This window comes from Bacillus rossius, chromosome 1, assembly GCF_032445375.1.
Source record: "Bacillus rossius redtenbacheri isolate Brsri chromosome 1, Brsri_v3, whole genome shotgun sequence".
NCBI lineage: Eukaryota > Metazoa > Arthropoda > Insecta > Phasmatodea > Bacillidae > Bacillus > Bacillus rossius.
The window spans coordinates 223,869,569-223,893,019 of record NC_086330.1 but is presented as its reverse complement, the minus strand read 5'-3'; the positions used below and the strand labels follow the sequence as shown (position 1 = coordinate 223,893,019).

General features: G+C 34.3%; 1 protein-coding gene across 1 annotated transcript in view; it reads right to left on the bottom strand.

Annotated features, from left to right (window-relative positions):
- Window positions 1-23,451, bottom strand: part of LOC134527323 (plasmanylethanolamine desaturase 1) — a 143,450-nt gene that overhangs the window by 27,846 nt on the left and 92,153 nt on the right. The window contains exon 3 of the mRNA XM_063359892.1: window positions 11,381-11,599. Within this exon, the coding sequence (XP_063215962.1) occupies window positions 11,381-11,599 (219 nt within the window). The remainder of the gene's footprint in view (window positions 1-11,380; window positions 11,600-23,451) is intronic.

Sequence of the window (23,451 nt, the reverse complement as noted above, 5' to 3'; positions counted from 1 at the left end):
ATTGTCCTGTTTTGAACAGGTCAACGATTGCAGTTCAATATGATTGACAAGGGCGGCAATTCTGTGCTGTTACTATTTTCAGAATGCACAGAAAGTTATGACTTATTTTAATGATACTATTATTTATAAAAACTTATTATATTGACTATTATTATTATTATGAAATTTTATCATTTAATTTGTATATTGTTCGCCCGCAAAAGTTATTAAATATATATTCCTATTAATTAGGTATATCTATGAGAGATATGCTCTATGTAGTGGGGAAGACATATATGGACCGGCAATTAGATATACCCCTCTAAGGACCAATTGAACAAAACGTATAAACTGTGTTATTATACGTGTCATATACGAAGGATGTGGCATTGTTGGAAATTCTGTTTTTAAATTTAATTCAGTTTTGTGTTTGCAACTTTGTTAATACCTTTTGTTTACAAGATGTGATTTTGTAAATTTCGTTAACAGCATTCCGCCCCGGCCAATCAGAGGCCATGTTTCAAGTAGAAAGCGTCTGGAACGTTTCTATTTGAGAAAGAGTTATGTAAGAGATGGCGTCCCAGTGAGATGCAAGGGCGCGGAGCCTGTCAAAAATTAAAAAGAAAAAAAGATATTAGCTATTTCAGACCATCCGCAACAAAGGATGAGTTTTTTTCGTCGTGTTGTTAAATGTTTACTAGTTTGTTAGGGCATATTCTTACGAATATGTACCCAGGAGTGATTAGTTTATGTAAGTAAAAACCCTCCATACCATGTGAAACAGCGCCATACTAAAATTGTTATAGCGATGTACTAATTGAAAGAACATTGAGTTTAAATTATATTATCAACATTTTAAAAGACTTTAAATAACCAAAAACAGTAAAGATTATTGTAATTGTAAACTATCTAATTTATCAATTTTAACCCAGAGGTGAAACGAGAGAGATAGTTTTGTGTTCTACCGATCGTAAAACTGAGCTAAAGCCTAGGTACACGAACTCTACAACGAACTGAAATTGTTATTTAAATACTTGATTTTGTGGATTGCTAACTCGTTGATCACGCAAAAGTGCAACATAATATTACGTATTTTTGAATGGACCTAAATGAACTGTTGTATCGTAATCATGTGTGCGACGTAAATATCCAGATGATTAACGAACATGATAGTCATTCCACAACCCAGTTCAGTAATTTATTGATAATAAATTTTATTTAAATATTTTATTTAAAATTTTGGCAATTAATAAAGTTTCAACGTATGTTAATTTTCCTTACCAATTTACCGAGATATGAATGAACCTGTCATATTAACCTATGTTTTGTGTTGTGTCTAATACTCATTTGTGTTAAGTGGGTTAGGCCCTTGTGCAGCAATAGGCGCCGATGTAATAAATTGCCACACATGTAATTAAATATTACACATAATTACCAGAACCTGAATAATATCTGTGTTGTTTGACCTACCCTTATACACTATTACAAATTATATATATATATATAGATATCAATATCGGCAGAAAGTAATAGTAACCAACAGTCAAACCTATCTAGCATAATAATATTAGAAAGTAGCTGAGTAGGGAAAAGCACAGCACAGTATAAATGATTTTTCATAAGTGAACAAAAATCGCAATGAACTGTTATCTTATAAGAATGAAATAACCATGCCTACCATTCAGTTTGTAACCCTACGTAGTAAATCTAGCTAGTAAATCATAAATGTTATTTAACAAATGAAGGTATTAAAATTTTTATTTAGGAAATAACCTAAATGAGTGTGCTAGTATCGATAGTGATATTAGGCCGATTACTAGTTAATATAGTATATCAACAAAATATTATGTCACTTAAAAATATTGTAATTTATTGTAGGGGAACTGGGTTCGTAAGGGATAACCCAATTATTTCTTATTAAAGTTTTATTAATTACTAATATTTACGCCACTAATAAATAATCGTACTTTAAAAAAATGTCCCTTTACAAGTCACTGGCACTTAAAAAAATTTATTTGTGTGATGCAATTTCTGTCAAGTTCCACAGTTCGCACTCCTCACTGGAGCTAGGCTCAACAGTGGTTCGCTCCTCACCTCTAACCTGTCCACACACACAGTTTCGCGCCACTCGGTCGCACTCTCTTAATCCCGTCACTCCGCGTCACGCCACTCTCGAGGAAGTATCTCACCCTCTTCGCCGATGTCGCACTTCCATTCACTCGCGGAACTCTTTGAACTCTCGAAACTCGCCTGGAACTCTGCGGAACTCGTCGTGGGACTCTCGCGGAACTCGTCGCGGAACTGCCACGGAGGCCGGTGTCCCTGCTTAAGTACTTGAGGCGCCCTGCTCGAACCGACGAGAGCAGTCGTGACGAGTCGCGTCATTCTGAGCCGACCCGACGCCCGAAACATCAAGAAAGACGTCGCACATTTACGCCACTCCGCGCGGCGGCCCGCGGTATTCCCAAGGTCGCTCAGCATTAGATAACAGCGCCGAGGAAGGACAATGTGCGGGGAGTGCAGGGGGAGGTGGTAATCTGGCCAGGCACGTGTGGCATGCCTTACATCAGTGGAGGGCTGTGACCCGGCGCGTGACGTCAGTGGCCGTGCAGGGCTGCCAGCCAGTTCCGAACCTGGCATTACGTTCTGGTTTTTCGCGTTCGCAACAATATGAAAAGTAACACGGTATTGTTCAATGAAACAATATCACTAGCATACATATTAAAACATGCAATCTAATTATTTTCAATACAATTTACACATAATAAATTTGTTGAAATGAAATTGACGCCAAGCCCTTGAAGTCATCAAAATGCTAATAAAAGCACATGATTCAAGGCTTATTAACATCTCTTCTCTGATTTTATATAGCTCGTGTTTCCTGCAAGTAGCAAAATGAAGGACCGTCACCGTGCTTAGGATTGCTGCGTGATTGACGGATGATAGAATATTATAAGACTTGAGAAAATGAGAAGCTCTTGGAATGTGAATTGGTAAGTTGAAGATTTTTCAGATATGATAATGAGTTTTTAGGCAGCCTCTGTGTGAAAAACCATAAATTAGAATTTGTTGTGGTGTATTAATCACAAGTATTTGTTTTAAGTACATTTTAGTGACTAATAAAGAAATATGTTTTTAAGATACTAAACCTGCATTGTTATTGGTGCAAGAACTTTGTACTTCTAGGGTACCGGTACAGTACGGATGGCGTCAAGTTGTTAGTCGAGACTTTTATTGGTGCGGAACCTTATACTACTAGGTCATTGGAACAGTATAATATGACGACTTGAAAATTAGTCTGAGAGTTTCCTAGATCCCTTGCTGAACAACAGAGCTCTGTGCATGTGAGTATGTGACACAAAGAGACGGAAACATGTTTGTGAGTTCACTAAGTGAATAGTCGTTTAGTGTTCAGTTTCGTGAGAAATAAAGAAGACTTTCATGTATGGTTTTTAATTAAACAATTTATTTGTGTGCATCATGCCGAAATCATTTCCATTCGGAGCCGTACAAAACTGTATACTGTTAAATTTGTTACAGTGTTATACATGGGTATGCATTTAGTAAAATTATTCGTGTATTTGTTTCTACATGTACATATCCCAAAGATCTGTTTTATGTATTGGAATTTTTTCCTACAAATAAAAAATTCAGAAACATGAGGTTCAGTCATTTACACAATACTGTTGCCAGCATGACTTTGCACACGACACTAAAAATGTACAAGCTCATTATGAGAGTCGTATTAAACTAGAGCAATTAAGTCTACTGAACGCCTATTTTTTGTTCCATTTCATACGTGATACTGCTAGTATTATTCGGTTAAGTAATTGTTTACCTCAATTTCAAAAACAGACTGCAACATTTTTAATCATGCATAGTAAGTGGTAATTATTAATTTTTGTACTCCTAAAGTACGCTCCATAAAATGAAATAATAAATATTATATAAATTATGGTATTTTTGTGTACAAAAACTAAAATTGTTTTTGTTATAGAATGGAAATGTTTAAACCACCCCACCTCCCCCCCCCCCCCCAGGCCCAAAATCCCATATTAATGGGTTCTAGCAAACTGTCTATTTTGTCAAACAAGATCTCTTACAACAAGTTGGGTAGCCTGTTTATCTTGGTGAAACAAGTACCCTTGCTGCGAGCATGACACTTGTGTGATTATAACCTACTAGGACCCTTGATAAATACGTGGCTCCTCAGTAATCATTGCCAAAAAATAAAACATTGCTATGTGTGGCACATCTGTGCTCATGAAAAACATGAAAAAACATGCACCCATTAATGTACACACAGTGAATACACAGACTCGATTATTTCGTTGAGATCTAACCAGATCGCTTCAGAATCAGGGGCGAATATTCCATGGAACCAAGGGAACCATTGGTTCCCTACTGCTGACAAATAAATATATTACTACTTGTCTACTGTCGTAAATAATTCAACTCGTATTTTTTGAACAGCTCGCCCTAATACGTTGTGTAGGCGCGTTCGCACGTTGAATCTCTTCAGCTATCGCTCTATCTCTCTCACGCCTCTCTTTCTCTCTCTGCCTTCCCCACTCCCACATCCCCCCCCCCTCGTGCTACCCTAGCTTTCTGCGGCTTCATTGGTGGCCGACTCCTCTCTGCCTTCGCCTTCGGGTGTTTCCGTGAGCACTCGGCTTCGGCTTCCGACCTGGGGAACCAAGCCAGAGGGCTGGTTCCATCGCGTGCCGCGTGGCGTATTTTCTAGAGAAATTGTGTGCTTCGCGTTGCGTAAAATAACTCGCCTGACAGCCTGAAAGCAGATTTACTACATTAAGAATACGTACTTTATAATACTTAATTACGTCCCAAGTTTTTGGTGAAGAGTTTCGTCAAATTGAAAAGTGTCCACATAGCTACAGCATTGTTGAACTCGCTCATTGCGGTAGGCTTGGCCAAGGGAACCAACAGTCTATTCTGCGGGCCCTGGCCATGGAGGGGATTTTAAGGGGAGTAGTGCGGAGGGACGAAGCTGTCGCAGTAGGGGAGGGAGTGGCAGGAAACAGACGCGCTTGTGACTGCGTGGTATAAAATTTTAGAGGTGTAAAAGTAACGAAAAAAGCGTATCCCTATGTATTCGTTACTATAGCAATTAGTACTCGTTACTATCGTATCGTTACGTTACTCGTTACTTCTGATACCGCATAACATGCTATGTTATGTTGCAGCAACGAATCTAGTCGTATTGCGTACGCGTACTGTATGACGTCGCGTAAATAATAATAAATAGAATATATACAACTAACAATATTTGATAATTAACAGTTTTTGTTAGCCAAGAAACAATTAAATCTCATTAGAGCGGCTTTATTATATTATCTCTTTTAAGATAAGAACAAAAAAACGTGAAAATACGTGATACTAAAAAACAAAAACATACATATTTCTCATTTGTAAAAAATACTTTCTTACGTTGTTTTTGTTCCAATCTCAAACTTTGTCTACACACACAATACCTTTAATAAACAGTAAAAAAACTTGAACGACGAATTTCCAAATTATACTTTACTTAATAAACAAACATTGTTCTTTGTAACGTAAATTCATCGAATATGCGCGCGCATGCGTAAAACATACGAAAACTGCGAGTAACGAGATGCAGCCGTGTGTAACGTTTCGTTTCTCGTTATAGATGGCGCACCCGTTACTCAGTACCGAGTACATACGGTTTGCTACAGCTCTAGAAAATTTACTTGTTTCATCTTTTGGTGCTAAAAGTTTCGAACAAAAACGAGTTTTAATTTTGCAAGGTAGACCCACGCCAGACATATCGTGTATGGTAACAAAAGCTAAATCAAGCGGTGTGCAGTGCAAAAGACACTTCAAATCTAATAAGCGAAATAGCCTAACAAAATGACCATACATGCTCATGCTTGAAAGTGAGAGTTAAGATTATTAAATTCTGTGTGACTTTAACATGTATTGCATTGACTACCAAAATCATAATTTCGTGAATTTTGATATACCTAGGTATGCTGGTGATGTGTTTCCGAGCGTATCTTTCACTGTTTCACTGATTAAAATATCTTGCTTCGTGTAACGACGATTTCTCATGTTTTAGTCATACCATCTTTTTAATTTTATTATAATCTAGGAAATGTTGACTTACATTTTGAAGAGAAACTCTTAGGCCTAGCTTTCATCGACACTTAAAATTGTTTTGCTGCGGAAGCCGCCTTATTAGTCGAGGCAACAAAAGAAAAATAGATAAAAAACATACTAATAGACCCATTGGTCGGTGGTGAACAGGAGGTGGGAGGGCTGTTTAAAGGTACAATTCATAGCTTTTGCTTAAGTATTTTCCAAACTATGGGTTTTAGCAAAATAAAAACCATTTTGATACAAAATTAAAGAGCATAAAATTTCCTACAAAAGAGATACGTTAAACCGCTTAAATATCACCAATTTGCACATTAAAATCCAATTTTTCTGACCCCCCCACCTTAATAGGGGGTGACAGTGAACATACTTGGTTCCCCCAATTTGAAATTCACCCTTCGCCACTGTTCAGAATAATCATTGAAACGTTCAACATTTGAATTTATTGCTTATGTCATTTAAAACAGAAAAATAAACTAAAAGGTTGGTGTTTTACAAGATTAGTAGAAGGTATGTGTTACCGACAAGATCGTCACAATTGTATCATATACACTTTAATTTACAAAGAATATGCTAATTTTGTAAAAAATAATTAGCTATAAAATTGATTTTGGGTGGTTAAAATGACAATTATTATAGAAGAAAACCTTGTACTGTAAGGACTTTAAATTTCGAGCCCATCATTGCAAGAATCAACTTCTATTTACCGTTTTCTAATATTATGGGTACAAGAAATAGGTATGCTGTGTGTAACTTCATTATCACTAACTTCTGTGTATATAATCCCACTGTGCCCAACTGCGATACCATAATTGTTTTGCTTAAAAATGTAGTTTTTATAAGACAATTTTTAAAATAGAAAATTGGAAATTGTTTTAAATATATATAAAAAATTATTAATTTTTTAAAATAAAAACCACGATGACCCCATCATTAAACACCCCACATATGTGCGTTGCAATTTTCGTTACATCCAACAACTTGAAAATAAATTTACTATCGAAAAAATTGAGAAAAATTAAAAAAATTGTACCAGCAAAGTCTGTTGGAGGCAGCCATCTTGTTTAGTGGAGACTGCCATCCTGATTTCATCTGATGGATATCGTCATTGAGTGTCGGGTCCTAAAGTATCCCAATCTATGTAAGTTCGAGTTTCTATTTCCTGCCAGTGTTGTTATGAACCTTATTGACCAAAAAATCCACAAAATCTACACTCAATCCACACACAATCCACAAAAAATCCACAAAACCCACACTCAGTCCACAAAATGCAGTCATTTTGTTTATGACCACCATTTTATCTTAAAGACATAATCATTTATGATGTTTATGTGCATAGTCTGATATATAGGTTATCATATATGATCAAATTAATCTTCTCATCATTGCAGACGCGATGACCAGTTTCTTTTTAAGTAATGATAATTTAAAAACCATTAATTAATCAATTTAATTTATTTACTCTATCTTACACCATTCAGGACCAAAAATTTTTCAGTCTCCTCACTCACAAGTAATAATCTCTGTTTATCATGATAATGTTTCCGTATTTGTATTTTAACTCTGCATGGAAGCTGATATTTCAGTATTTACGTATAACTACATTTCACTATTCTAAACAAGCCTTTGTTTGCTTAGGGTAGACTGGGTACGATTGTGCCAGGGTGCGGTCGTGACAGTCGTCGTATTGGCGATACTATAAGGAATACCGGGGCGGGTGCAAGGGAAGAGAGGGGCGGCGTGCCTGTCCGCACGTGTGCCACAGTGTTGTGTCAGCCGGCGCGCGACGTAGCGGCTTGCAGGATACCACAATACTATTTTACAATGAAAAGTAAGTTTTTTTGTTTGATTTCTTTGTGTGATTGTTGTTTTATTAATAGTACAGATAGAGTGATAAGTGTTTTTTTAGTAATTAGTGGTTAAATAGCAGTGATTACTTTGAACGTAGGTTATTCGGTATAGTCATGGCAATTGTTTTTTTTGCGAATGAATGCAATGGGTACGGTTGTGCCAAATTTTCTGGGTACAGTTGTGACATAAAAAAACTTTTTTTTTCTTCTTTTAGATGGATCACATGCCAAGGAAAATGTAAGCTCTGGTCCCACTTTGAGTGCACAGATGGTAGTCGCCATTACATTTGTCATAACTGTGAAGAGTCTGACTAGATCTCAGTAGGTTACTTTTTTAGAAGTAAGAAATTCCTTAGATTTTATTGATTTTGTTTTTGTTGTTGCATGTTCACTTACACAATTGTTTATTTAAGCTGTTATACAGCTGATTAGAATTTTAGTTAACTATTATCTGATTAATATGAAAACAGTTAATAATTAAAGATGCTATAGAGCCTTATTAGTTATAAGTAATACAAATGTTACTTTGTTTCCTGTATTTTACCACAAAATGATTGTATGATATTTATTACGTGCCTTATAGGTGGTTTTAGACCATTTACGTGTATTTTAATCTTAATATGACATTAAGTTTAGTAAACTATTGGCTGATTAATGTGAAGACTGTTAATAATTAAAGATGGTACAAAATTGATGCAAATGTTTTTACCTACGCATTTCATCACAAAATTATTATATGACATTTATTACGTGCAATAAAGCTGATTAAAGACCATTTATGTGTATTTTTTAACCTGTCACTTTCGACCCCAGGCACTGTCACAACCGCCCTTGGGGTGGGGACAATTGTGACATTTTATTTTTTTTTTCAAATGGCTCCTATAAGTTAACCTATGCACTTATAGAAAAAATTGTAGTAATTATATGTAGGCAAATGTCCATTGCACTATCAAACACACCTTAATTCCAGCTAACTGGAATACTTACAAAATTATGGGCAATCAAATGAAAATTGGCACAACCGTACCCAGTCTCCCCTAAACATGTTTAAAAGATGCATGGAAGCAGATATTTTAAATGTTTGTGTATATTTTTACTTTTTATTCTTCTCCAAATCCGTGTTTGCTTATTCGTATTAAAAAGCTGCATGGAAGCAGATATTTTAATGTTTGTGTGTATATTCTCATTTCTCAGAGAGCAATTTAATTACAATTAGTTTGAGGAATGCAGGTGCTCTGATAAAATAATAAACAATATGTAGGTAAAATCAAATTTATTGAAATAAAGCCGGACTTTGTGGAATCCAAGCTAACAAAATATTTCAAAACGAGAAAACTAAATATAAAAAGTTGAAACTATATACAAAAATGGAAACTATATAAAATGGAAACTATACAACAAAAAATGGAAACTATATTTAAAAAAAAAGGAAACTTTTTACAGAAAATAGATTTAATGGTCTTGTAGGGTATTAGATGTGTTCCCTTTCCACGAGAGAGCCATATCCAACACATAACATTATATGTTTCAACCTGATGTCTGATTGCTGTAGTGTATACGATGCAGTTACAACATTCACCTTAGTCATTACTGCCTCTGCGAGATGCACTTCACATCACATTAAAATAATATATTTTTAATAGTCGTGACAGAAATTTGAAGTAAATAAACTAAAAATTTTGTTCAACTTTTTAATAAAAAACACACACCTTAACACCATCTTCTCCCTTCGCTAACACAATGCCTTTCACGAGGACGTTACATCCCCGTCACAATAGCCCCACTAAACAGTACTTTTCATACTAGCCATCAAATACTCTGTCCACACAACTATTCGCTTGTTTAGAATAGTGAAATGTAATTAGCCTTTACGTAAACATTAAAATATCTGCTTCCATGTAGAGTTAAAATACAAACACGGAAATATTATCAAGCTAAAAAGAGATTATTACTTGTGAGTGAGGAGACTGAAAAATTTCTGGTCCTGAATGGTGTAAGATAGAGTAAATAAATTAAATTGATTAATTAATTGTTTTTAAATTATCATTACTTAAAAAGAAAACTGGTCATCGCGTCTGCAATGATGAGAAGACTAATTTTATATATGATAACACATACCGGTACATCAGACTATGCACATAAACTTCATAAATTGTCTTTAAGAGAAAATGGTGGTCATAAACAAAATGAATGCATTTTTGGAATTTTTTATGGACTGAGTGGGGATTTTGTAGATTTTTTTGTCTATAAGGTTCATAACAACACTGGCAGGAAATAGAAACTCAAACTTACATACATTGGCATACTTTAGGACCCGACACTCAATTACGATATCCATCAGATGAAATCAAGATGGCAGTCTCCACTAAACAAGATGGCTGCCTCCAACAGATGTTACTGGTATGATTTTTTTTAATTTTTCACTATTTTTTCCCTAGGAAATATATTTTCAAGTTGTTGGATGTAACAAAAAATGCAACACACAGGAGTGGGTCGTTCTATGATATTGTGGTAACGAAAATTGCAACACACAGGAGTGGATCCTCGATGATGGTGTCATCGCGATTTTTATTAAGGAATATTTGATAATTTTTTTATAAATTTTCAAAAATATTTCTAATTTTCTAAATTAATATTTCAGGATTTTCAAGATGGTGGATGTGACATCATAATTAAAAAAGGCGCATTGTTCTAGAAAAATGGCGGAATGATCTAGAAAACAAATTGGCGGAATCCAATATGGCTGCCGGGTAAAAGGTCAAGGTCTAAGTCAGCCAAGATGACCGCCGGATGTGACGCCATCCAATATGGCTTCTGGACGTGACATAATCCAAGATGGACACCGTGGCTCCCGGCTATCAGCCTTTGTCCCAGAACATACTATATTTACCTTACTTAGAAGTAGAATTTAACCTTGAAAAATCCAAACAAAACATAATTGCATTTAAATTTTCTAAATGAATAATACATTATTAGACTGTCCATGAGCATGACACATGAACGATCAAGACCCGGGAGTACTCTTATGCCCTAAACTACATATATTTACTTATGTTCTAGTACACTAACATAAAATAATATATGTGATTAAGTTTAATTTTTTTTTAAATTACCTTTTAAACTTTCGTATTATAAATTTACATTCTGCTTGCACTGAATCATCACAATATAACCTGTGCAAATGTGTAAATTGGATGGATCAAGTCAGTTCACAGTCATCTTATTCAACGCTAAAACACATTTTTACAAATTGTACAATTATATCACACACAATATGGCTGAGTATGAGTGAAGAAAGTGAGAGAGGCCAGTTGTCAATACACTAGTGACATCTACTTAACTGTGTATGTCTGTGCATACTTGTTTAACCATAATGTACCACTCATCTAACATAAAAGGGACAAAATGATGTTTACCTGATTTGTCATTGCCACAAAGAGCGCAAGTAAGAAGAGATAACATATCCAAGAGAAACTTGTCTGGACCTCTTCTTCTGAGCAGGCCAGAAACTTCCATGCCATCCAGCCCAGGAATGGAATGGTGACCATGAAGTTATCACCGTTTGTCTCTATGAAGTCATGGCGTGTGATGGAGGTCGGATCAATGTGATGTTCACGAAATGGCCGTAGAAAATTCTGTTGAACACACAACAAACATCAGCAAGACTCGTAACGCAATAAGAGTAAAAAATATGTTTATTGTAGTTGCCACAGGGATAAAACAGTAACTGGTTTGAGACCAGCACAACTCATCGGTAATGGAGTACAATCATTTGTAACTTTCTAAAATGGTGTCTTTAATTTCCACTTAATGTGGTTATCTTACTTCTAAAGATCTTTTTATTTATAAATTGATTTTCAATGATTTTTTTTCGTTCAAGGCACAACACTGGTGTACCCACAAGGAGGGGTATGTATTATGAGCAGTGCCAGAGTGTTCTTCCATTTGACTGCCGGAGCGAAAAACAGGTACATCATCTAGTACAAGACCAGTTATAACCATGTTAAAATGAAAGGGCTCAATTTAAACAATATTTTTCCAAGAAAAGAAGACTACTATTTTTGTGGTACTATGGCAAAACCAGACATGTAAAAAAAATATTATTTTTCAGTGCCATTATGTACATACAAGCAAGTTATTGTAAAATCCAATATGTTTGACTTATCTTGTTATGGCTCTTTCTCAACCGATCAAACCCAGACATACTGTGTCAATACTTGGACCCACAATAGTTAAATGCGCATGCACAGCTGCATATTTTTTATCAACACTGTTTTACAAATACTTTTGTGCTGTAGCGTGCTTTTACATCTTTGCAAAATGAATGAAAATAGTAGGAGCATCAGACTCCTCAAAATAAGTTTGGGTGAAAATGTTTTTAAAACAGGCATAACTATATTGTTGCATTCATTTCTTTATATTTAAAAGGATATTCACTATCTTTACGAATTGACAACCACGTCGTCATTTTCACTGCCAATGCTGAAGCCAACCGATTTTGTGAATAACAAAAGGCAGTACCTGAAACACAGAATGAATTGGCTACTTCTGATTATATACAAGGTTATTTTTAAACATTACTTCTATGGCATAATTTCCAATAACAACACCTATTTGTTTCTTTCTAGCAATACGAGTGGTACAGATGTTGTTAACCACATTATAGAACAATATCTGTACACCAATCCCTCACTTAGCACATCTTCAAATTGCACAAATTCATTTAGCACGATGATAATTTTACTTCCCCAATCTTGAATAGTATGTCTGTAAATTTCAATTAGCATAAATCGTTCCAGGCAAAAAAAATCCCACTAGTTTACTTAAACTCGGTAAACAACAGATGTGCCTTGGCATTCAGATAGCTATTCGAGGGGGGAAGATATTCGCACACAGATCTGACTACGCTATCGGCTGTTGTACGAACATCAGCTATGGCAAGTTAAGTTGTGGCTATAGAGTGTAAAGGACCTAAAGTTTTTACGTCCGTGCGTGTGCCGTTTTCGCCCGGCCACAGAACGGGCTGTGAATAACTTCAGTCTAGCCAGTGACAGGGAACTTGCACAAACACAACAAAATGTCTGCCCATACGTTTACTGGTAACTGTACATGCGAACATAGGCGTGCGCACGGTAGGTGCCACAGGTGCCTTGGCACCACCATTAGGGTTAACGTTATTTTATTTTTTACAAGCACAAATAATACATACTTACAAAAACCGTATTATTTCCAAAAAAAATATGTTTTCCAATCGTGTCGAGTTACAGATATGTGCTCATAACACTATCATTATATCAATTATCAATCGAACCAACTATACACACGAAAACAAGCCAGGTGCAATTACTTGTGTTGTACACGCGGGCCGCGGCTACGAAACTTCTGAAATGTAAATACTTCTAGTTCTCCTCAAATTACATAGAATGCGCGCTCGATGTCCACTGTTCACTCCACTCGGCAGGCGTACGGAATAATAGCCGCCGTCCGCTAGGTAGCACTACTGTATAGTGTCTACTCTTACTGTTTACTCATCAGTTTACTGTTCTAATGAGTACACGAGTACAGCCTGTGTTTGTTAAGTGGATCACTCATTAATTAATTATTTTATTTTCACTAGTTGACAGTTGTTATGGTTCGTTAATTGCTGTATATATCTGTCTGTTTGATGTATAAATGGATGATTAAAATTAAACGGCCGGATCCCGAAAAGGATTACTCGATGACTTATATGCAGTCGCCGACAAAACATTTTTGTTGTATTCCAAAAGTTAAAACTTTTTCCCACTTTTATTAATTTATTTTTATTGTTTTAATATTTTACATATTTGAGGTATGTTACAAAAACTACCTTGATTAGTTGATTTTAAAATTTAACATTTGAAAATGGCTTTTCTAGCATTTATTTGGCGTCTTCAGAAAACATGTAAGTGCGGTTTTTCAAAGCCACCAGCATGAATTCCGTGCAAAAAATTTGTGTAATTTACTTTATAACTCAACAAAGCTTAAAACTGTAAATAGTTTAGTAGCTTTCCTGGCGATTAAAACGTTCAAAGCCATAATTTGTCATTAAAATTTTAAAATTTTTACATCTGTGAATTTAATGTTTTTGTTCGGAAACACCTTAAATAGCACCATTTTGCGCTTTCAAATCCAAATTTTTCCGGGGGAAAACCCCCGGACCCCCCGCTTTAGGCTCGGGTCCGTGAATGATAGGGCTGTTGTGTAATCTGGCACCACCACTACTGAAGTCCTGCGCATGCCTATGCATGCGAAAGCACCTGCAGGTGGAATAATATTGGAATCATGGTATCCAAGTGAGAGCGTAATGAGTGCATCGTGTTCAAGTATCTGAGATAAGACTATAATTATTACAGCATGCAGAATGTTACGAAGGCCATACTTATGTTGATCGCACTTTAGTTTTAAGCAAGTCAACTGTGCGCACAATCATACGAAATAAGGACTCTATAAAACATTTAAATAAGTCAGATGCTGTCGGTTGTACTATAGAGCATCCCACTCTTAGATTGCAGTGTGGAAGTAAATGGGCGCATTCTCTCTCTCTCTCTAACACACGCCGATTGCCGTTAGCGCTGACCTTGTTTCTTCGTGCGTTGTTGCCAAATAGCAAACGAAATTAAAATTTTAATTTTTGGACCAAGCTTTTTTTCATATTATATAGCATTGAAATACGCATCAGGCAATGCTTATTTTGAATACTTAACAATATTTTAAGTGTCCAAAAAAATTAAAAAACATAACTTATTCACTGCGAACTATTTGGAAGTATTCCGAGATGTTTCACATCAAAAAAAAATAACCTACATGTGTATTTCATTCAGATTTTTTTTATTAATAAATTAATGCCTTAGGACGCCACCGAACAAATGTTAAGACAAAAACTATACAGGTTTCACTTAAATAATTTTTTTAATATATTGAAATGCATTTTCTCACAAACTGACACATCAAAAAGTTGACCAGCGGAAAACCTTTTTTTCTATTAAAGATAGATGGGGGACGAAAGCATGAAAAATGTTGACAATGAATTGAATTAGTTTTTAAAAGCAGCTCCATCTCAATTGCTTCTAAAGTTTCGGTGGAAATAGCTGTTAAAGATGTGTCTTACCAGTACAAGAGCGCGCTTCAATTGAGGTTTCTCTCACGAGCTGCCGTCGTAAGAGGAAACAGGTTCGTGTGTTTAGATAAGTGGGGTTCTGTCCTGCAAGCAATTTCAAATACATGACTTCCTTAGTCAACCATGTACCTATTTCCTTAGACACACATTTCTGAAAACCAGCCTGCCAGTTAGTATCGCGTCTCGCGACGAAGCAACGCGTTGTGTCCGGTGACTCGTTACAGTTATAATTTTGACAAATTATATATTAACATACGTGATTTTATTTTCTACATTTATTTTTATTACGTACATATAAAATATGGAAGTTAGAACACCGAAAAGAAATTATATCGGTAGGCTACGCGGGAGGGAGCGCAAGATTGTGTTGAATGTATTTGAGTATTTTTCAAAAAATATGAGTGTGTGCAATGCAATTAAGGAAGCTGACCATTCTTCTGGTCAGTTCTGTGCTACTCTTATGGAAGGGGTATCAACATTGGTCAGCGGTAGCGATTGTGATTAAAAGGTATGTCTTGTTATTAATTTCTTAATCAAGTTAGCGTTACATTTATCGTATATATTCCTATGAATGAAATGTGTGTGTACAGATTCTTGTTGTAAGTAAAAGTTAAAAAAAATTCCTTATCGGCACAGCATAAAGGCGCAGGAAGATTTTGATGATTATATTTCTTTACATTAGAACAAAACGGGATTTTTATATCCTTAAACTCATATTTTTTTCTTCCCCTTGCAGTAATGGTTGTTACAAAATATATTTTAATTGAATCTTGAACATAATATGTAAAATGTATCAAATACGAAGGAATTTAATAGCGATGATGGTACAAAATTTTGAATTATTTTTTTATCCTTCTCAACACCGAGCATCTTATCAAACATTGTTTTTGACAAAGTTTTGGAAAATAATTATATTTACAAACAATTTAAACAGATTTGATAAGGTTTCTACTAAGGCAGTTACGTTCTTTTTGTCCGGTGAAAATATTTTTCGAACCCATGCAGTTATGGCTGGTCGTATCAAAAATTTATTTAGAAAAATTTTTTGGCATTAGGTACTTTGAGTTATCATACGTTAAAACGGATGCGATATTATTCATATTATGGGAGTTGTTGCGATTTTTCTGTTTTTCAAAAAATCTTCCCCATTTCGACCCAATTGTTCGGATTTTTCCCATAACTTACTCAACCGAGAATTTCCATTACCGTATTTTATTCATCATTTTGGACATGACTTGTCCAAAAATACGGCATTTTCGGGCCCATGAAAATGTGATATACCTAAAGGGGATTTTTAGAACATAAAAGAAAACTATAAGAAATTTTCGTCTACAATAGGTAGTTTTTATATTAAATTTACATAAAAGTGGCATTATTACAAATTATATGTGTAATAGTATAAATTATTATAAATTACGATATGATTTCTTAAAATGCTTCTTGTTCGATCCGAATTACAAAGACACACATCTCCTGAAATTCGTAATTAGTTAAAGATTTTGCAACAGCGCGTGCCATAAGCCGTGTACTGCAATTTAAGAGTGGGACGGGAATATGACATTAGATACTGGAGCACAAATGAACAGATGACTCACTTGGAAAAGGTGGTTAAATGAATGGTGCAATAAAAAAGAAATCACGGGTCTGACATTGGTGTGAACCAAGCGGTGATGCGTGAATAAGCACTTTAATTTTTTAAAAATGAAAATGAAAATATCCGGACAGTAATATCGGTTTCACTGCCAGTAAAGGATGGTTTGGAAAGTTTGTGCAAAGGTACGCGACGTGAGTTGATGGTCACGCCCGGGCATGCAAGTTAACCAGCCAATTGATAACTATCTCCCGTTAAGAAGTGTCGTTTTTGTCATACACAGTATTCTATGGTAGACTTATAAAGATAAATGGTGTGACATATTTACCGTTGAGAGTTATTTTACACATTTATATTACATAAAGAATATTTCCCTACACATTTTGGAACACATTTTGTAAATTTGCCTTGATATTTATGGAGACTAATGCTTCATTCAGGATACGCAACTTAGAATAAGACTAACATTTTTAGGAACGCATTAGTCGTGCTAAGTGAGAGATTGGTGTATAATGTTTGCACAAGAGAATCCCAGTATGAGGAGGATGGCAGAAATGTTACTGTAACGTAGACTGGTGACTTTTTTGAGGGCTTTATCCCTATTTTTAGAGAGGCCACATAGCAGGTAAAACTACTTACATTACTGCTCAAAATAATACCGCAGACACAAGACAGGTTTGTCTCCACAATGCTTTAATAATATTATCATTGCAAGCACTTACTATATTTTAACACTGTTTTGCTTACAGAGAACATGACAGCCATCGGCACTGAATCGTGGGCAACGACAGTGTAAGTAATGGTCATACTGTTACGAACGCAAACAGGACCACGACACACGCCAGGTTCAGAGCTGGCTGGCGGCCCTGCCAGGCCACTGACGTCACGCGCCGTCCATTGACAAAAGGCATGCCACGTGTCCCTGGCCTGATTACAAGGGTCGTCGCTACCACCTCTCCCCCCTCCGCAAGCCCTCGCATCGCCGCTGTTATCTATCGCTGACCGGCCTTGGGAATCTCACAGAGGCCACCATGCATATAGTCGCCGCACGGTAAGTTCGTACTTTTGGGAAGAACTGTTGAAAAATGGAACTAAGAATATTTGGTTTACTATTAAGCAATTTGTTTGACAAATAAATAAACAAAATAGGACAACATAATTTATCAAGCTATTACGTTTCCGTACGTGTGCATGAATACTGAAATAATTTGTATTTGTTAATTTTATATGTAAGTTTTTAAACACGCGTGGCAACGATATTTATCGGTATGTTGGCTACACACTTGAAGAAATAGTTCCTTAGTATGTAATTTTGAACAGCTGAAGTAACGATAAATATTGCTTAAAATGTTTCACATATGTTTACTTCCAGATCCTGGAGTAATATTGTTTAATATATACGAAAGTTAAGTAATTTTTTTTACAGATGACGTTGCAAGCTGTTGCGGATGAATCACCTACGTAACTGTGTGTCGGCCCGAGCCATGTTGAACGCTTGTTTGCTCAAAACGACTTCTGATTTTCCGAAAACATCCATTGTATTTGTGTACTAATTAATTTTCTAATTTTAAAGGGTTGTCTTAATCAGTGGTGCCCACAAGGGGGGGGTAACGACGCAGACTGCGTCATTAAAAGTTCAGGGGGGGGGGGGTGGTTAAAAGACGAGAAAAATGTATATATGATTTACATAATTATAGCTTCTAATATGAAAATACGTTTCTGGTGCTTTGATAATTGAAAGGGATCTTGTAAATCAAATTGGCAACCCCGCACTTTCCTCAACAAAAGGAATGTTTGGCATCTGTCGGTTCAGGATTGAAATATTACCTGATATGACCAAAATTATTATTATTAGAAAATCAGTTTTAATTAATGCAAAATGTGATAAAATATAATACTAAAAAAGTATAACATTATAAAATCATTGAGAAAATGGCATAAAAAATTTTGGGGGGGGGGGGGGGGTGAGTCATAGTGTTTAGGGGGGGTGGGCACCTCTGTCTTAATTGTAACTTGTAGTGAACTATTGCTTTTACAGTGTAACTTTGTGTTAGTTATTACGGTTTGTTAGGTTATTAAAATGAATGTAAAGAAGAAGGAGACAACCGGTCATCAGATACAGCAAGATATCAACGTGGCACGAAGAGTTACGATGTTAATTTCATTTCATTTCATTTCATTTCATTTATTAGCGTCCTATATTTGACAGTACATATGTCCAGGTTTTGTCAGTAACATTATAAATAAAATACAACATCATAATACACTAACAAAACAATATAAAAAAAAAATACATTATAACACAATAATATATGTTACAATAAAAAATGATAATAAAAAAACAATGCAGCAATTTATGTAGATGAACTGAGGAATTCATTAACAGAGTATGGAGCTATTCGTAGTAGGTAATCTTTGAGATGTCGTTTAAATATGGTATGTGATTGGGATGCTGTATTTAACAGGGATATCGGTAGAACATTTATTAGTTTAAGGCCCATGTAAAAAGGGTTCAATTCGTATTTTTTTGTTGAATGAAAAGGAATATGATTCTTATAAATGGATCTGGTAAAGTGATTATGTATTTCATTATTCTTTACATACTTAATATTTTGAATTACATAAATGACAACCGAATATATATAAATGGCTGGAAATGTTAAGAGTTTGTTATTCAGGAAAATAGGCCTACAAGAATCTGTCTTACTAAGATTATAAATAATTCTAATAACCCGTTTTTGAAGCTTAAATATCTTTAGCCAATTTAAGGAATTTCCCCAAAAAATAACACCATATATCATTATTGAATATATGTTTGCATAATACATAGCCATTACTGCTTTATGTGAAGTTACAGTATTAATAGTTTTTATGGCAAAACAAAGAGAACTAAGTCTACGACACAGAAAAGATATATGATTAGTCCAATTTAGATTCTCATCAAGATTCAGTCCCAGTAATTTTGCTGTTTTTACAGTATTAAGAATATTATTGCCAATAGTCACTTCAATATTATTTAATCTATTTATTTGAGAGTTAAAATATATAATAGAAGATTTTTGAATATTTAGAATCAGTCTATTATCAGTAAACCAAGTTTGCATTTGGTTGAGGGTTATGGAAATTCTTTTTTGTAGTTCCTGTAAAGTCTGGCCTGTTACTATAATGGAGGTATCATCTGCAAACATGATAGTCTGGCCATAATCTAGAAACAAAGGTAAATCATTAATAAAAAGCAAAAACAAAAGTGGACCGAGAATTGAACCTTGGGGAACACCAATACCAATTTTCAAAATTTTTGACCTAGAAGTAGTGGTAATATTATTATAAGTCACATTAATACTAGTAATTTGTGAACGATTTGATAAGTAAGATTTTATAATATTGTTTGCAACACCTCTTATACCATATTTACTTAATTTTTCTAATAAAATATCATGGCTTACACAATCAAATGCTTTGGTTAAATCTACAAGTATGCAAGCTGTCAAGACTTTATTATCTAAATGAGAATAAATACTATTGAGTAGAGTGAACAATGCTTGTTCCGTTGACTTGCCTTTAACAAAACCATACTGATTACTGGTAATTATATTATAACAATTTAAGAATGAAAGCAACCGTTTTAATATAATCTTTTCAAGAATTTTTGAAAAATTTGGTAATAAAGCAATTGGTCTATAATTATTAATGCAGGTAGTATCACCCTTTTTATGTAGTGGAATAATTTTCGCTATTTTGAGCCTATCAGGAAATATGCCATTTTCTAAACATTTATTAAATATATAGACAAGGGGCTTTTTAATGTGTTCTGCACATGATTTTATTACAGAAATAGGAACATCATCAAGACCAACAGAATTTTTATTTTTCATACCTCTTATTATTTGAGTAATTTCATTTTCATCTACTGGTGTTAGGTACATTGAATGCAAATGCAAATGAATATCAAGTATTCTAGGTGATATTCCTGTATTTATAATGGTTGAATTGTTTTTTATTAAAGAGGATGCAATTTCCATAAAATATGCATTAAACTTATTAGCAATTTGGAAACTGTCAGTGATTGTATTATTATCATCATCAATTAAAGAAATGTTATGTTTATTATTGAAACATTTCATATCATTATTAATTATTTGCCACATTGTTTTACTTTTATTGGTGGAAGATAACAGTTTACATTCAATATAAAATTTTTAAGCATCTATAACAGATTTATTAAATTGTTTTTTAAATTTTTTATAATCATCTCGAATGTATGAATTTTTGTTGCGGAGAAGCTTCTCCTTATAATGATTTAAAATTTCAAATACAGAGGCAAGATCACTATTAATCCAAGGAGAGGACTTATTGTTAATGCTTATCCATAAATAGGGAAAGTATTGATTAAAATAAAGTAAAAATGTATTTATAAACAAGTTATATGCCTTATTGGGATTGCAAGTGTTATAGATTTCTTCCCACAATACAAGTGCAATCTCATTACAAAAAATATCTATTGTATCAAGTTTAAACAATCTTTTCAGTAAATGAGTAGTGGAATTATCATTAGATCTAAGTTCAGTGTCACTTAATTTTAATATTATATGTTGAGCCAAATGATCAGAAATAGCAGTATCAATAGTTTCTGCAAACAAAGTACTAGGGCTACATCTAATATTAGTAAGAATATTATCGATACATGTATTAATTGTATTGCCAATTCTTGTAGGGGTAAGTATCGTTCTATATATACCATATTGCCTAAGTAGACAAAAATTTTAATGAATACCGGTCAACTGGAACAGGGTGATGTCGCAGAAATGACAGCATTTCTTCTAGATCTGGGCGTCACGACCGTGAAAAAGTGAGTGACTAATTAACACGTTATGAAAATATGTGCGTGGAAACGTTCCGTTAGGTTGGGGCGTGTTTGTAAAATAGTGTAAAAGTACCTTCCTCGCAGCTTTCTTGTTTTGAATGTCGGGCAAATTACAAACAGACACGTTCTTATATTTTCGGTTATATATTAGGTAATGGATTTATCTGCTGTGCACCCGTGGAAAAGGTTGCAGGGCTGTTCAAGACAGCACATTAAATAATACATAGGTCCCTAGAGGTCAGTATAGGCCTACAATTAAATACTGTAAACATAATTGTGTAAACAATGCGTAGCATTTTCTTTCATTTGTAAGCATTTTCAACCCACAACATCAAGGAGGAGTAGGTTCACAGACAAAAAAATAGCAATTAATGTATATTATTAATTTAATTCAAGTAAAAAATGTATAATTGTGTTTACATTTTAGTGCAGTCTTTCTGAAAATTATTATAATCTTTTGTTTTGCGAAAAATACCCGTATGTTTGGTAAACATTAGAGATTATAAAATCGGTATGATAATTTTTTTTTAAATTATTGCTTCTAAGCTGCATTTAATGATCCATTTGAGTTTGCGTAGGTAGGAATTTTTACAATGTAGTTGGTAGCTAATTCTTTTTGGCTAGTACACACACTATTAGTAGATTTTTGATAACAAATACTGATAGCTTCATGAGTTTTATTACAGTATCAATTCTAGTGGACGATATAATATGTAGGCTTTTTTGCATTATTTTAAAATCTAAGATTAATTTTTTTATAATGTCCTTGGAATTTATTTTTTTCATGGGTTAATACATACTTTGTCACAGTTACTTTGCATACATGTAAGTCACCAGTGTAACTTCTATATGGAATGTTTTTTATTGTTTGTTTGTTATTATTAAACCTTCATTTTTTCAGCACGTAGGCTCACTTAAAAGTAGTTGTCAGTACAATGAACAAAATAAAGCATAAGTTTGAGGATAAATATACACATACATTTATATTATAAGCCAATTGCACATATATTTCATGAACCTGAGTAATAAAATGTTTTGAATTAGATATACATACATTAGGCCTATAGATCATTGCATAATGAATATAATACATTAAGAAAATAATCCTCACAATAGTAACCCTTGCAGTGTAAACAGTTTTGATAGTAACTGTTGTTCTGTCATGATAGCATATTCATAAGTGTTTTGCTCTTGTCAACAAATACTATTACATATGCTCAGGGTAAATGTGCTAATGTATGCTTTTTAATTACAGGTGTTCTGGATAACGTGTTTAGTGATATGTAATTTCTCTGCTGTGTTTATATGTGATTCTTAAACATTAGTTTCATTACAGGATATAACATAATATTGATGGTAGTGATAATTTATTGCTGAGTTTCGATTTATTTAATATATTTATTTTATTACAGATTCTTAAGTTAAGTTTTTTATGGCAACAATTTCTTTTCTGCATTGTACATACTTAAGTGATATAGTTTTTATATGAGACAAACCACATAGACACATAAAAATACACACTTACAGAAATGTTTAATGTATAACTTAGAATTTGAATTTAAAATTTATTCTGCTTGATAGAAAATAATGCCTCTAATTACAAAAAACATGTTGGTTAGCCATAACCTTTAACCGATACTTGACTCGGTTCGTAGTGCCAGAAAAGAGTTACTAACTTGTTATTTTCTATTCACAAATGACCTCTCGATGTAATGGCAGTAATGTGCCTGGCACTCACGGCTTTAGGAAACTAACAGTTTACATAGCTACCTCATACTGAATAATTTCTTAAAGTTAAATTCTTCATAAATGATACTGACATAATTTTCATGCTTTCAACCATAGCACTTTGTGATATAGTAATCTCCAAGCAGCAAAATTTCTTTAGTAAAAC